The sequence below is a fragment of the Neolamprologus brichardi genome, chromosome 20, assembly GCF_056152115.1.
Source record: "Neolamprologus brichardi isolate AB-2024 chromosome 20, ASM5615211v1, whole genome shotgun sequence".
Classification (NCBI taxonomy): domain Eukaryota; kingdom Metazoa; phylum Chordata; class Actinopteri; order Cichliformes; family Cichlidae; genus Neolamprologus; species Neolamprologus brichardi.
Genome location: NC_142123.1, coordinates 22,559,782 through 22,576,242, shown reverse-complemented (window position 1 = coordinate 22,576,242; position 16,461 = coordinate 22,559,782). Strand labels below are relative to the sequence as shown.

Below are 16,461 nucleotides of genomic sequence, written 5' to 3'. Positions count from 1 at the left end.
CTCGGACCATAAGGTGCTAGGGATGGGTATCGTTTAGGTTTTATCCGATACCAGTACCAAACCGGTACTTTTGAAACGGTACCGGTGCTTAAACGGTGCTCGAACCCGTGCTTAAAGAATGGGGAACACACAATTTGTCCAAAAACCTCATGTTCAGCTGTTTTTTTTGTGAAAAGATAACAATTTTAGCCTTTTCTGTAGCTATAGGTCATATATGGTATCACTCTTGGCTGGAAGCAGTGCTTAAACAATGGAAAAAAAACTCCACAAACTTTGTCCAAAAACCTCTCATGTTTAGCTGTTTCCCACTTTTTCTTTGGTCATTTTAGCCTTTTTGGCCAAGGTGAAGGGAGTATCTGCCATTAAACAAAAAGACAGCCGCATGTAACTACGACGGTGTTTGCTAGTTCACCTTACATGCATTAATCTAATAACGTGGTTAGCGTACTCAACGTAAATTACACACAAACAACATTAAGCCACTCACTCAGAGAAGAACGGCGGCTGCTGCCATCATCATCCGTCATCATTTCTGCTACACTGGCAGGGCTCGGGGCCAGGACTCTACTCCTCGGGTTCTTGGGGGATGTTGCTAACTCCGTGTCCGATAACAGGCACCACACCCGCAGTAGATGTGCACGGTGTGAGGTCTCGCAGCAAGCTATCAAGTATGGTGCATTTCTCGGCTTTTAACAAAATGCTATGCGTCACTAGGTGTTTCATCAGATTCAAGGTGTTACCTGCTTTGCACAGTATCACAGTATCAGCTTAAAGCACTTGTTGCTGGCTGCTGAGTTTGCATATTTTGTTGTGAAGTACAGCCAGACTTCTGACCGCTTCGCCTTGGGCATTTTTAATCTGTAGCTTTGCTCTAAAAGAACGTATGTACCTGGGCCCGCCTAATACGCTTGCAAAAGTAAAATGATTGGCTAGAATCCAAAGTGTATGACATCTCAGGGGGGAAAAAAGCACAGAAAGAAAGCACCAAAATGTGCACTGCTTTTCGGTCTGGTTACTACCGTTTATGTCAGAACCGGTACCGGTACCCATCCCTATAAGGTGCACAGGATTAAAGGATAAATCAAACTTTATTCAACTCATTCTTCTTGCTTCCTCCACTTCTGTACCATTGATTCATTAATGCTGTATTCTATCACAGCTGCTCTATTCCCATGTTGTTGCAGTATATTAATGACTAACCTTCTATTGTGCATAGATTATCTCAGTTGTTCTCCTGACTGAAGTTTGGTCCGTTTACAGCATCCTGCCATGCGATTGCATTTGTCTCTAACCATCAGGAACCTTCACGTTAACTTTTATCGAGTGGGAAAGTGTTAGCGTTCATCCTCGAGCTTCACTGTTTATGTTATGCAAACACAGCTGTGTCGCTAGCAATCACGTAGCACATCATTATATACCAGCTAGCCCAACTTCAGTAACCCTACAAACGTCACTGCTGTGTAGTCAAACATCAACTAGATTAATGAAACTCAACATATTATTCAGAACAGTCGAAGAATTAAACAACTGAGAGGTTTGAGTAGATCTGTCCAAGCGTTTGTCAAGTTGCCTCCTAAAATTGCATGAGTATCAGAGACATTAGGTAATAAATTAAATATCTGCCGAAAGAACGCTGGGCTATCAAAATTAGGACCATGTAAATTCATTAGAGTAACCTGCATAAAGTTGCATAAATATATGGCCGTCAGACACTTTTTACTTAGCCCGGCTGCTCGAGTTTTTTTGCTGGTTTACCGCGACTGACGACTTGTTTAATTAAGGTAAATACAACCATGTCACTGTTATAAAAAAAACACCCAGCTTATCATCTTATAGTTCTAAAATCACTCTGTTGTTAATTCGTTAGTTAGATTAGCCGCTAGCATACGCACTGTGTTGGAGGCTTGTTGCTAGCTAGTTAGTGATGCTACACACCTGCTACTCTTAATAGTCTTCAACACTTATGGGTTTTTTTGATCCATTTTTAGACAGCGATGAGATCAGCTGCACACTCTACAGAGGCCCAGAGTTACTGTTAATATCAAAAATATAATGCTGTCCTTTGAGATTTTAACATAAGGCTGTGAGTGTGTAACAGAGTTAGAAAATAGCTTAATGAATTTCCTCGAAATTGATGTGCTTTGTGAATAGTTGGAGCCACCTGGTGGACAAATACCGCAACTGCAACTGTTAAAGTTCCAAATTGCTGCACAGCGCATGCCTCAGCAAAGGAAAAAAACTCCCAAGCTGGTGGTAGGTGCTTGTGAGCGATACTGTTGTCAATTTTGTATGTGTATTAATGAAAACATTCTTATAGTGGTAATTGTCAACATGTATTTTGATTGTAAGCAGTACTAGCATGTATCCTGAAAGTTACAGGCATTTTGATGCATGGGTAGTAACTTTATTCACGAGTAGCATTTTTAGTTAGCATGCTAAGCTAATACTCGTTAGCTAGTCGGGTGCTTTTTGACTTGCACTCAGCTCTGTTTCTCTATGAGATTGTAATTGTTCTAATTCTTTTTAACAGAACTGAAGGTTGCAGTTGCTTTACACACTGTTAATGAAGACTGTGTGCTGTTTTCTTTGTACCAGGTAGGCGCTGTTAAGTATAAGTTTTAATTGATGCTGTTGTATAGGGGGGGGAAGATGAACAATGATGATTGTTTTATAATAGAAAAGCTGTTTTCTATATGTTATTGTTGTTGTTGGTTAGGAAAAAGGAGAAAAATAAATAAATAATACTGCTACTATACGATCACAGGTTTGGTTTCAGCTAGAACTTTTAAAAGAAAGACTTTGTTGATGTTGTGTTGTATAAATATATCTTATTCATTTAAGTGTTATGTTTGGGGGGACTCACAGAACAGCAACAGCTACAAGTGTAATGGATCTAAAACTGTTTAAATCTTCAGAGCCCTCTACAGCCTGGTAACATGGAAACTTTAAAAACATCAGCAGAAGGTTTCAGTAGTGTAGTCTAATTTGTTCTTTTCATTTAATAGAGTCCATATTATATCAACAGCTACATTCACCCTGGAGAGAAACTATAGTGAGGGAGACCATCAGGACCAAGCTGGGTTTCCTGGGTCCAGAGGTTTGGAGAAACTTCTTGCCTTTCTTTCATCACAGCTGTCCTGTGCCATAAGTTCTGTTGACCCGCTGTAAGAGGCATCATTTCAGAAACACCAGGAAGACTGAAGCTCATCGCATTGATCAAGCAGGACTCATGATCTTCACCAGCAGCTCCCTCATAGGGAAATCTTCAGCACTCCTCTGTAGGCCCGCCCCAGGAGATGGATAAACCCAGCATTTCATCAACACTGTGATGAGACCTTTGGTTTGTGTAATGTTATAAATACTCGGATACTCCGGACTTTTACATAATTATATTCAGTCCTGTAGAAAGTTATATTTAAAAATATGTGATCCTCTCTGGTTACTCTGGTATGAATAACTCTGAATCACTTTATGGTAAATAACACACTATGTGTAAAAAAACTGTGAAAAAATTCCAGATGACAAGTTTGTAGTTCAACATACAAGTGGCGACCTTTGACCTTCATCAGGTTTTATTTAATTGTGTTAGAGAAAATCTCATATGCTCTTCATGCAGCTGAGTACATCAAGTGTTTAAAACGGAAGCTGTGCAGGTCTGAGATCAGCAACTTTGTGAAACACCAAACTGAGGTCCTGTTAATGCTGATATATAGTGACACAGTTACATGAGTGATTAATCTTTTTGTTTTTTTGTCTTTAACTTTATCAATAAAACAGCTGCAGCTTTCACTACAGCACGTGTGGTACTTTAACCTTTGTACTCTTTTCATCAGTTCATTTTGCAGTTAACATGTTGGATGATCTGTCTGCTGTCACTCGATGGGGCTGAGGTCTGAATCTGAGGGCAGCTCCTGTAATCACAAAGACAACAGAACCATCAAACTCAGATATAAATTTTATCCCTCAATATTGAAATAAAGCTGATTCTTCTGTCCTCACACACTCAGGATCTGAAGTTCTTCTCTTACATTTTTTTTAGTATTACAGTACTTTAATCCATAGTTCCTGATTAATGAGGGCGTTTCTCTTGATTTCTTTAGTAAATTCATTCACCTGCACGGATTAGCTAAACGAACCCTGACAACCGAGTGCTCATTTTAGCTAGCTAGGTCTCAGGAGCTAGCTAAGAACGGTAGTTACGGATTAGCTTACAAACACGTTTAACTTACCGAAAAAGTGCAGCGGGGCCTCGGGTCCTTCTGTCGGGTAGTCCAGTTTACTGAAGAACACCTCAGGCTGTCAGGTTAAAACACTCGGTCGTGTTTTCGTAGCGTAAACGCTGGCCTTCCTCTCAGAGCCTACGCTCTATCTACTATTCCCGGACAGAGATACGCAAGTCTCTCCGTGACTGCAGCTGTCAGTCAAAGCTCTTATGATGACGTTTTACCCCAATTTAACATCACCGCGGTAGGAATTAGAATCAATCTTATGGGAAAGGAGACCCTTTTGACATCAATCAGCGTGATGAGAACTATTGAAAACAAAAGAAAGAATCTTTGGAAAAAAATTATCTGAGGAGAATTAATTTATTTTAGTCTGACCCCAGTCCCATCCGCTAACATGGAGGAGGCGGGGTTTATGACCTATACTGCAGCCAGACACCAGGGGGCGATAGAGACGTTTTGGCTTCATTTTTGGGGAGCTGTCGCGTCGTCCATGTTTTGGTCAAACAGCAGCACTCATGCGATTGTTTTGCTCCAGGTGTTGGGCCAAAAAGTGATCATCGGGAAGAAAGTGATTGCCGTCCGCGGGAGCGGACAGCTTAAAGCTGTAGCGCCCAGATTACTTACAGCTACTTCCGTGCAACTGATATAAGGTGCGGTAAGCTGTAGACAGCTTCAAACTTTGTGCTCCCAAAGTTTGGGCGAGTTATACTGAGTAAATATTTAACTCGTCCACTTTAGGTCAGTGTTATGGAATTAATGATTAACCCTGTGGGTTAAATCCCTTGCTCACAACTTCAAGTGTATGTCAGTTGGTATGAGTGATCCTAGAAGGCAAGTAAGCTTCATAATCTTGCGTGACCAACAATCTGCTGTGTTTTTACTTTACAAACATTTGTAAAGGAATTAAACATGTTATGTTTAAAATACATTCAGTAAATTTTACTGTGTGTCTGAATCAGTGTGGTGGAGGTGAAATGTAATTTTGGTGTTTACAGATTCTACCAATGCTGCAGTGCACATGTCGTAATTAGTCATCCTTTTCGTACTGGCAGCTGACTGTTTTTGCACTTACTTGAATGAAGCAATTCAAATGAACTTTGAACTACATTTCTAAAATTTACATCAAAGTCAGCTTTATTGTCAAAAACCATATGCACAGGTCATACACAGGAATTTGAAGTTTCAATGCTCCCACAGCCCTCGGTGTACACTAAAACAATATAAAGATTAAAATGAGTCTTATGTAGGACACAATACAATACAAAGCAGTTTCCAACACAGTCAGAGTGCTTGTGGGCAAGAGTTTGTGTGCAAGTGGGGTGGGGGAGTCAGTAAAGGGCGATGGTGGAGGTTCAGAGTTTTGTAAGTCTGGGAGGTGGGGAGGGTTAAGAGGGGAGAGGTGGATGCAGGTCTGTATTTCTGTGTGTGAGAGTGGAGAGGGACAGAGCAGGGGGAAAATTCAGCATCCTGACAGTCTGATGGACGAAGCTGTCTCTCAGTCTGCTGGTTCTAGCCCGGAGGGTCTTCAGTCTCTTTCCTGATGGCAGCAAACTGAAGAAACGGATGGTGGAGTCACCAGTAATGCACCTGACAGCTTCTCGGGTGAGGCGGATGCAGTAGATGTCCTGGAGGGAAGAAAGAGAATTGCCCATGATCCTCTCCGCCGCTCTCACTACTCATTGTAACTTTTTCAGACGGGAGCCATACCACACAGTGATGCAGCTGGTGAGGATACTCTCAACCGTGCCTCTGTAGGAGGTGCTCGTAATGGGGTTTGAAGTTCTTGGTTTCCTCAGTTTGTGGAGGAAGTAGAGTGGTTGTTGGGCTTTACTGATGGAACACTAAGTATACTTATTGTTACTACTTAGTAAAAACATGAATGCTGGAAGGTGAACACACCACAGTTGCAAAGGTATAAGGGTACTGGGTATACAAACTGTAGGATTGATTAGGTGTGCAGGATCAGACCAGCAACACTAAAATACCAAACAAAAATGACAAGATGAGCCTCAACAGATGTCATGATATGTATATCAATTCTTTAGACCTGTGAGGAGAAGAACCACCAGTCAGCCTGCCTTAAACCCTGACAACAGGACAGCAGGTGTGACCAAAAGAGGGCGTCCCTATGAAATCTGTTCTTACAAACTGAATCACAGCCATTAACCATCATGAAACATACAGTTTGCCATTTTGGTCATCGGTTTTTAGGGCTAGAGAAAACATGAGAGACTTTTAAAACCAGTCATTCTCACAGATGGAGGTGCCGCTTCGACCAGAAATGTTTGACTTCCATGGAGTCTCCATGACCAACATCATCACTGACAACTGGGACAACGTACAAAACTTCAAAGCAAGACCAGATGATATTCTTATCTCTACGTACCCTAAAGCAGGTACTGATGTGGTGTGTGCAAGAGTGCGGAGCTTATCTAATTATAAAATAACTTTTTTTGTTAAAAAAATAATTTTAATGTTGGTGTCCGAGTTCATAGGATTCCCACTAAACGGTATGCATCCACGAGTTCAGTGTTGACCTGAAAAATACTAAAATGATGCTGAGTGTCTTAATTTGGGTTATGGAGCTTATATCTTCATAGTTTGGTATCCCACTGAACAATATGCATTTATCTGTTTCAACCTCAGGAACCACATGGATCTCTTACATCCTAGATCTTTTGTATTTTGAGAACATGGATCCAGATCGTCAGACATCCATCCCTCTTCATGAAAGAGTGCCCTTCCTGGAGATTTCTGTACCTTCTCAACCTTCAGGTTGAATCTTGTGACCACCTTCAATTAGCCATATTTGTATTAAGTCAGAACCAAAAGCTAGTTTCACTTTGGTGTACTTGTACATTAAGGTATCATTAGAATTGTTCAGACAGAAAAATATTCAAAAAATGTTTGAAATAGGTTCAGTCTTTTTGTCTGACATCTGTTTTGCTTACATGCCATCATTCTGTGACACGTTTTGTTAGAGTGTAAATGTATTAGGTTAATCACAGTATCAAAACAGCACATTATAATGTTTAGTAATCAATATTGTTGATCTATGCTATAATAACAAAGTCAATCATTGCATTTTAACAGTTACAAGTTACTCCTTCTTATCATTTAGGGAAAGACTTAGCAGACAAGCTTCCCACCACTCCTCGTCTCATTAAAACTCATCTACCAGTCCAGTTTGTACCAAAGTCCTTCTGGGAGCAGCGCTGCAGGGTAAAAATCATGCAAACCTGTAGTCATAGAGACATGGGATTTATGAAATCCACAGAGTATAATTTAATTTTGCCTCTTTCTGTAGGTGGTTTATATGGCCCGCAATGCAAAAGACAATGTAGTGTCCTATTTCCACTTTAACCGCATGAACAGTGCCCTGCCAGAACCAGGAGACTGGAGCACCTTTCTGCAGGACTTCATGGAGGGAAAGAGTGAGTTCTGTTTAGTTTTAGTGTAAAGGAAAAATAATATCATCACATTTCCTGTATAAACATTCCTTTGTGTGTTGTTCTGTGTCTGCAGGGGTTTATGGATCGTGGTATGACCATGTGAACGGCTGGTGGGAGAAGAAGCAAACTTATTCAGATTTTCACTACATGTTCTATGAAGATTTGATTGAGGTACAGCACCGAGTTTGGCTAACGTGTGCCGACTGACAGTTATGTCATCTGCATCAACCACATTTTAACTCTTCATAGCAGTTCTTCCTTCCTCCTTACTAATCCTCTGAACTTCCTGATTCACTACCTGTTTTCCATCTGTCCGCTACCTCTCATATTCTTCGTTCATCAACTCCTCGGAGAACTCCTTCCACTTTTCCACACACACTCTTTATTTGTTAGGACAGTTCCATCTCGATACCGATACTTAATCATCCTCACCTGCTACACATCCTTTAAAGCAAGATCCTTCTAGCAAGCAGGTGAGTGTTCCAGCTCCAGTAAGTCCTTTTACAGGTTACAGGTACTGATGGGACTGAAGGCAGGACAGAAATCCTCAAATTCCCAGACAGAGAACATAGAATAGGAATCCAGACGAGGAATGAAGTGGCTACAGCAGAGAGAACACAATATTGATTCATAGGAAACTAAGTGCAGAATTCTAACAATGAAAGTCTGATTACCATCACTGAGGTGAAGACGACCCGGTGGTGTTCTGCTGCCCACCCAGCCATCAAATACAGTGGAGGAAGAAAGGAAGGTGTAGGAAGGACTGACCAAAGAGCAAAGCTCTGTCCAAAGGTGGAGCCTACCACGCCACGTGAAACTCAAAGACATGTTAAAAACACAACAAAAGACAAAGAATTATCCATCCTGCCCCAGCTTGACAAGAACTTGACCACTCTGGTATGGAAATCTCTGATATCCATATTATCTCTGTTGATGATATGGATGCTTAATTTGGCAAAAGATTTATGATATATAACTTCCTTCCTGATGCAACACTCCCCATTTATCTGGGATTGGACCCGACATTAGGAGTTGTGCAAAGAAGAATGGGCAAGGATTTCAGTCTCTAGATGTGCAAATCTGGTAGATACATACCCTAAAAGACTGGCAGCTGTAATTGCAGCAAAAGGTGGTTCTACAAAGTATTGACTCAGGGGGCTGAATAATTACTCACACCCCACTTTTCAGTTATTTATTTGTAAAAAATGTTTGGAATCATGTATGATTTTCGTTCCACTTCTCACGTGCACACCACTTTGTGTTGGTCTTTCACATGGAATTCCAACAAAATTGATTCATGTTTGTGGCTGTAATGTGACAAAATGTGGAAAAGTTCAAGGGGGCCGAATACTTTCGCAAGCCACTGTAGATGTAGTATCAGAAGTTTAAACATTAACCAGCTACAAGTGAGCATTTATTTATTGCCATCATTACTAATAATTAAGAAAAAAAGATCATATTTGACATCTTCAAATTGAAAGTTCATAAAAAATAAAGAAACACATAAATAAAATCTGTTTTTTTGTTAATCTTGAAGGTTTGAAATCAAAATTGTCACATATTTAAAGGGAAGTCTGTCGAATCCTAATATCTCCCAAGGAGAGCATCTCACACCGAATTTGTCATGATGAAAAAGTATTATAGTCATACAGTACTACAGACCAAAAGAAGAAAAAATAATTAAATTTAGGGATGAAACATCTCTTTTAAACTCATTCATATTTTCATTTATGTGAACAGGACTGTGGACGAGAACTAGACCGACTGTGTTCCTTCCTTGGTTTGTCTCCATCAGCTGAAGAGAAGGAAAGAATCAGAGCCAGTGTGACGTTTGACAGCATGAAGCAAAACAAGATGACCAACTATACCACAGTTCACATGCTGAACCACGAGGTTTCTCCTTTTATGAGAAAAGGTACAACTGCCTGCTGGGAAACTTTAGTTTTTTCTCAGTATAGGCACCAATATATGTTCAGTTTATTATTAGGATAATCAAATACTTTGAATGTTCTCCTTCTCCAGGAAAGGTTGGTGACTGGAAGAACCACTTCACTGTGGCCCAGAATGAGCAGTTTGATGAAGACTACAAGAAGAAGATGAAGAATCCTGATTTGAAGTTTCGCTGTGAAATTCAAAGAGCGGGCTAGAGCTGAGAAGTGATATGCAATTAAATAGTTAAGAATAAATCAAATATTAAGCCTGAACAACTGAATTCTCTTACATTGTGGTGCTGTTGGCTATCTATCAGCTTAACCTCCTAGGACCTGGCATCCACATATGTGGACATCACATTTTGGGTTGTGGAGACCAAAATACTAAATTTTGCTCTACAAAGGGCCTCATATCCACTTACATGGACAGTATACTGCCACTGTTATATCAAAATCTAAAATGAATGTCCTCTTATGTGGAGCTTATTTTTCTCAGGAAAAAAAAATGGGGTTTTTTTGTTTTTACATTCATCAGGTCCCAATCGGCCCAAATAGCAAAGGGACATTAAAAATGCATGCCATGAAAGAGTTTGGGTCTTAGGAGGTTAAGAAAAAGGAGGATGAAGGAACATGTTGGTCATATCGAATATCCTGACTGTCTACATGCCGTGGCCGTCATAAAAGTCAAACATAAGATCAAAGGTTTTGATGTTCTTTTTAAACTCTCCATTAGAAAGAGACAAACTACCCGTCCAAAAATGCTGTTTAATGTTTGCATATGCTACTACTTTGATTCTGTTCAACTGTGTCATTTTTACTGAACATATTTAACTAACTGATTGTTAATGGTTTGTCTGACTTTATGCTACTGGGTTTGAAATTAAGAGACCCAGCTGGGCATGACGGTGGGAAGAAGCTGGAGTACCAAGAGAGAATCCACACAGGAACCAGAGTTCATTTTGTGTAATTTCCCAGCTTAAAAAACATTTATCCTCAACTTAAAAACTACACTACCTGAATAAACTAAACTTTGTTTATATCTCAGATGAATATGTTCCAGTACTTAATAATTTGGCCACACATAAAGTGTAATGTGGGAATGCATAGGTTGCCTATATAGAATCATAGATCTGGTATGAATCAAGAAAAAGAAGCAGAAAACTTTTTACATTCACACAGTTATGGCAAGCAGCTCTCAGCTGTGTAGAGATAGTAGGCTGCTGTTGTATGTTGGATTTCATTTTTATTAAACACAGCTGTTTTAATTCTGTTAAAAGATTTGTGTTTTTATTCTTCTGTCATCTATCTGCAGGTTATTGCAGTGTTTACTCTTTTGTACAGCAAAACAATCAATCCAGCCTGCACCCTGTTCATTATTTATTTATTTATTTTGGTCGAGTTGAATGAACCTGGCTTATCTGATTTCATAGCACTGGTTCAGTATAAATGCACACATTTCAGAAAGCGGTGCGGTGTGTTTGAGTGAACAACAAAGGTCTTTTGTTTGGAAGACAGAAAAAAAACCTACATGTGACTTTGAACAATATTCAACAGAATACACGTGCCATGCTGTCTGATGTATATATTTTAAATGTGCTGCATTTTTGCTTTTTTGTTTGACATGTTAATGAACAGTAATAAAAATGTTATTTTTCTAACTTCTAACTTTATCCTTCTTAAGTTTGGTCCAAATATACTGAGCAAATACTGAACTCCTTCACTTTAGGTCTGAGTCATTGCTGAAATTAACGATTAAACCGTCGAGTCACGTGCCCTCCTCACAATTTCAAGATTACGTTAGTTGGTAGGAGTGATCCTAGATGGTAAGCAAGCCTTGTAATCATGTGTTACCAACTATAAATCTTCTGTGCTTTTACTTTACAAAAATATTTTGTTTGCATTAAAACGTCCTTGTTTTAAATACTTTAACACTAAAATGTAATGAATGAAATAAATGTGTCTTATTCAGTGTGGTTAGAGAACACGGCTGGAGGGGAAATGTTGTAATTCTGGTGTTTCCTGATTCTACCAATGCTGGAGTGCACGAGCTGACTTTAACTTACATCATCTCATGTCTCTCCTCCTCTCTGTAAAAAACAGTAAAGCTGAAAATGTTCACCGTATTATTTATAATTATTGTACTGTCAGCTGACTGTTTTTGCACTTACTTGACTGAACCTCTTTGTGACTAACATGACCGATATTCACAGAGCAATGTTAATATTATTCAGAGTTTTATTAAGCTAGTACAACAAACAAAAAAACAAGGTGAGCAACACAAAGCTCAGGCAGAATCCAGACAGACAAGGTCCAAACTGCAATCAGAAAGTGAATAGTAAAAACATAAATGCTCTCATAAAAAAGAAAACACTACAGTTACAAAGGTTAAACTGGCAAAGGTGATGATGGTAAGTTAGAGATATAATTTCAGTAGGACTTATTAGTAGTGCAGGAACAAATCGTCTCCACTAAACCTGGAAACAACAACCAAACAAAAAGCAGAGACAGCAACTCCAGAATGTTGAATTAATAGATTAATGCAGACCTTCATCAGATCTCTTATTAAAAGAAGAAACCAAATCAAGCACCTGGATTCTTCCTTGACTTTAAATCACAGATGAGCTACAACAGTGTGTGACCAAAAGAGTCCCGATGAAACTTCTAGTTTCAGCATAGTCATCAACTCTGGTTTTAAAAACCAGAGGTTGCAAAACATAACTTATTAACTTAAGTAGCAGAAGGATGGGGAAAACATGAAAAAACAAGTTATTCTTACAGATGGAGGTGCTACATCGGCCACAACTGTTTGACTTCCATGGAGTCTCCATGACCAATGCTTTCACTGACAACTGGGACAACGTACAGAACTTCAAAGCAAGACCAGACGATATTCTTATTGCTACGTACCCTAAAGCAGGTTTGTTAGTTACTTACTTACTTACTTAGGTTATAAAATTGTTAGTGCTTTTTAAATAATGTTTTCCCATTGTAATGTTAACGTGCAAGTTTATAGGCTTCAGACTTTACAGTGTGCATTGGCTAAAAGACACTATAAGGATGCTATCTGACTGTGTTCATTTGGATTATGGGGCTTATATCATCATGTGCTGATATCACACCAAACAATATGCATTTATCTGTTTCGCACCCAGGAACCACATGGGTCTCTTACATCATAGATCTTCTGTATTTTGGGCACATGGGTCCAGACCGTCAGACATCCATCCCTCTTTATGACAGAGTGCCCTTTCTGGAGCTCTACGTACCTTTTCTACCTTCAGGTTGAATCTTGTGACCACCTTCAATTAGCCATATTTGTATTAGACCAGAACCAAAAGGTCCATGTCCTAATTTCACTTTGGTGTACTTATTTGTCATTAGAACTGTTTAGTCAAAAGGATATTCAAAAAACATTCTGAATCAGGTTACAAATAGTTACAACTACAAATACAGCCTTGTTCAATAGCTTTGTGATGCTTCTGGCAGTTTTATTGGTGTGTAAATCTGTTAAGTTAGTCATAGCACCTTAAAAACACAATGTTTGGGCAATTAATTTTGTTGATCTGTGGTATATAAAGAAATCTATCTTTGCATGTTCTGTTGCAAACGGTTCCTTCTTATCTCTACCTTACTCAGGTACCGATTTGGCAGACAAACTTCCCACCACTCCTCGTCTCATTAAAACTCATCTACCAGTCCAGTTTGTACCAAAGTCCTTCTGGGAGCAGTGCTGCAGGGTAAAAGCTGTGCACACATACCTGTAGTCATAGAGACATGGGATTTATGAAACCCACAGAGTATAGTTCAGCGTTTCCTCTTTTTGTAGGTGGTCTATGTGGCCCGCAATGCAAAAGACAATGCAGTGTCCTATTTTCACTTTGAACGCATGAACGGTGGCATGCCAGAACCAGGAGACTGGAGCACCTTCCTGCAGGACTTCATGGCGGGAAAGAGTGAGTTTAATTTACTTTTAGAGTTAAGGACAAAAAATATTATCACATTTACTGTTTCAACATTCCTTTGTGTGTTGTTCTGTGTCTGCAGAGGTTTTTGGATCGTGGTATGACCATGTGAATGGCTGGTGGGAGAAGAAGCAAACTCATTCAAATTTTCACTACATGTTCTATGAAGATTTGATTGAGGTACAGTAAATTTGGCTAACATGTGTGCCATTTTTGACAGAGATCTTAATATTTCAAATTATCATATAACAAAGGATGTTAAACATGAGGCTGCCAGGCAGGAGGAAAATATGAAAACCACAAAGAGTATTCATGGATTTAGTAAAAGAGGACATGTGTGTATGATAGAGGAGGATGCTAGGGATAGGGGAGATGATCCACTGTGTCATCCATTGCAAACAAAAAGTGGCACAAAGTCAGTCCCTGAAATAATTTGCATCTTGAACCTATTTGTCACACCTACTGACCGACTTACTGTCCTCATAAATGTTGTGCACCACCCTCACAAACTACTGTGCCTCCCCTGAATTCCTCATAGAGTACCACAGACCTCTCTTGTCTCCCACATATGCCTTCTCCACATCCACAAAGATACAGAGCAACTAGTTTTGACCTTCTCTACACTTCTACATTAACACTCTCCAAGCAAACATTACATCTGTAGTGCTCTGTCTGCTGCTCTCACTGCTGCTCGGTGATCGCCACCTCTCTTCTTAATCTAGCTTCAGTCACTCTTTCCCATATGTTCATGCTATGGATCATTAACTTTATCCCTCTGTAGTTACCACAGCTCTGTATATCCCCCTTGTTCTTGAAAACACATCTTCTCCATTTCTCAGGCAACTCTCACTCTCCAAGATGTTAAACAATTTCATTAAAAAGTCCACTCCTCTCTCTCGTTGACATCTCCATACCTCCACAGGTACGTCATCTGGACCACCTGCCTTTCCACTCTTCATCCACTTCATAGATGCACTACTTCTTCTGCATGTCCTGATTCACTATAAGTCCTCAATCCAATCTCCTTCCTCTCTTCTCTTCATTCATTAACTCAGCATATTCTCCTCTTGTTAATACATTTCTGTCTCTATCCTTAAAAGCCCGCCTAACCAATCGATAGGCGTTTATTGTTAACCCAGCCCCTGACCTGTTTGGTATGGAAATCTTAATTTTGAAAATCTGCATATTTGATTTGGCAAAGATTGGGTTATGTCTGAAAACTGTAGCTCGTTGAATTGTTTCTGATGCATAAACTGCAAAAAAAGAAAACCTCAGATACGAGGTTTAATAATAATAAATAAAATACAAAGAATGGTCTGACGTCTTTAAATTGAAAATTCACAGAGAATGAACAAAGACACAGACAACTAAAATGTGTTTTCACATGTCAATTTATGTTTTCCTTAGTGCTATGAATAAATAGCACTAGAGAGCAGAAGAAGAAAAAAACATACATTTCATGTTGGAGTGAACTGTCCCTTCTAAACTTATTCATATTTTCAATATTGATGTTAACAGGACTATGAAAAAGAAATAGACCGACTGTGTTCCTTCCTTGGTTTGTCTCCTTCAGTTGAAGAGAAGGAAAGAGTCAGAGCCAGTGTGACGTTTGACAGCATGAAACAAAACAAGATGACCAACTATTCCACAGTTCCTGTGATGAACCAAGAGGTGTCTCCTTTCATGAGAAAAGGTACAACTGCCTGCTGGGCAACATTTGTTTCTCAGTATTTGCTCAGTCCAGTAGTGCTGATCAAATACACTTTTTTTTACACCCTGTCCCGTCTGGCAGCTTTTGTGATCAGAACTGTGATCTGAATGAACTGTGGTGCCAGCCCCAGCCACACACACACACACACACACACAAGGAGTGTTAGGTGGGTGTGTCGTGGAGCGTGAGCGTACAGGACAAGTATGACTGTGGGATTGATCAAATACTCTGAATGTTCTCTTTCTCCAGGGAAAGTTGGTGACTGGAAGAACCACTTCACTGTGGCTCAGAATGAGCAGTTTGATGAAGACTACAAGAAGAAGATGAAGAATTCTGATCTAAAGTTTCGCTGTAAAATTTAGAGCCCTGGCTGAGCGTGATGAAGCTCTGAAGTTAACTAGTTGAGGATAAACAAAGTGTTGAGACAGATTAATTAGTATCCCTATTGTAGTATTAGTATTCCTATATTACAATGCTTTTCCGCTTATCCAGTTCAGGGCTGTCGAGCCTATCTCAGCTATCATAGGGTGAAGCAACAGTGCTAACCAACACACCACCATGGTGCCAAATAACGTATTAACTTAAATTGATTTGATTTTCTTATTTGATATGCTCCCATTTTGATTGTATTCAAAGAGACGCAAAAATGTCTGTTATTGTTATTATCCTTGGCTAGCACGCTGTTCAGTAGTGTGTTTAATGTTTTGTGCAACAAAATAACCAAAACTGTTTGTGATTTTTGCTGATAGCATTGAATTAACTGATTTAACCTGGTTTATCTGACTTTATACTACTGGGTTTGGCATTAAAAGGCTCAGCTAGGCACGATGGAGCATTGAACAGATGTGTGCATGTCCCAACAAATAAATAAAAATACATGTATGGATCACCAGAATTAACCACAATTTAACTGACATTCATTTGGCTGTTGTTGCACTTGCACACACAGATAATAGTCATCATAGAGGGTAACATAGGGAGACAAATAACCATTCATCTTCACATCCACAACATATTTAGCATGTCTTTGGAATGTGGGAGGAAGCTAGAGTACCAGGAGAGTCCAAACATGACCCAGACTATTGGCTCGTGTGGTGAAGGTGAAGTTAAGGACATCTGCCCTTAACTTCACTATTAAAAAACAACAACTAAATACTACATAACCATTCAGTAACAAAT

General features: G+C 39.5%; 2 protein-coding genes and 1 pseudogene across 4 annotated transcripts in view; all 3 read left to right on the top strand.

Moving 5' to 3' along the window:
• LOC102791146 (cytosolic sulfotransferase 2-like) overlaps positions 1-16,461 on the top strand; it is a 58,527-nt pseudogene that overhangs the window by 5,307 nt on the left and 36,759 nt on the right. The gene's annotated exons all lie outside the window — the stretch shown is intronic.
• LOC102791439 (cytosolic sulfotransferase 3-like) lies at positions 4,725-10,837 on the top strand. 2 transcript variants are annotated; one of them, XM_087834256.1, is made up of 8 exons: positions 4,725-4,876; positions 6,484-6,622; positions 6,873-7,001; positions 7,348-7,448; positions 7,534-7,660; positions 7,752-7,849; positions 9,419-9,593; positions 9,701-10,837. In XM_087834256.1, the coding sequence occupies exons 2-8, from the start codon at positions 6,484-6,486 to the stop codon at positions 9,823-9,825; spliced, it is 894 nt and encodes a 297-aa protein (XP_087690382.1). In that variant the 5' UTR covers positions 4,725-4,876; the 3' UTR covers positions 9,826-10,837. The 2 variants fall into 2 exon arrangements, with proteins under 2 accessions (XP_087690382.1, XP_087690381.1); XM_087834255.1 differs by lacking the exon at positions 4,725-4,876 and adding an exon at positions 5,926-5,951.
• On the top strand, positions 12,388-15,646 carry LOC102799531 (cytosolic sulfotransferase 3-like). The gene is made up of 7 exons (XM_087834257.1): positions 12,388-12,526; positions 12,762-12,890; positions 13,246-13,346; positions 13,436-13,562; positions 13,654-13,751; positions 15,090-15,264; positions 15,532-15,646. Exons 1-7 carry the CDS (start codon positions 12,388-12,390, stop codon positions 15,642-15,644), a joined length of 882 nt encoding a protein of 293 aa, XP_087690383.1. The 3' UTR covers positions 15,645-15,646.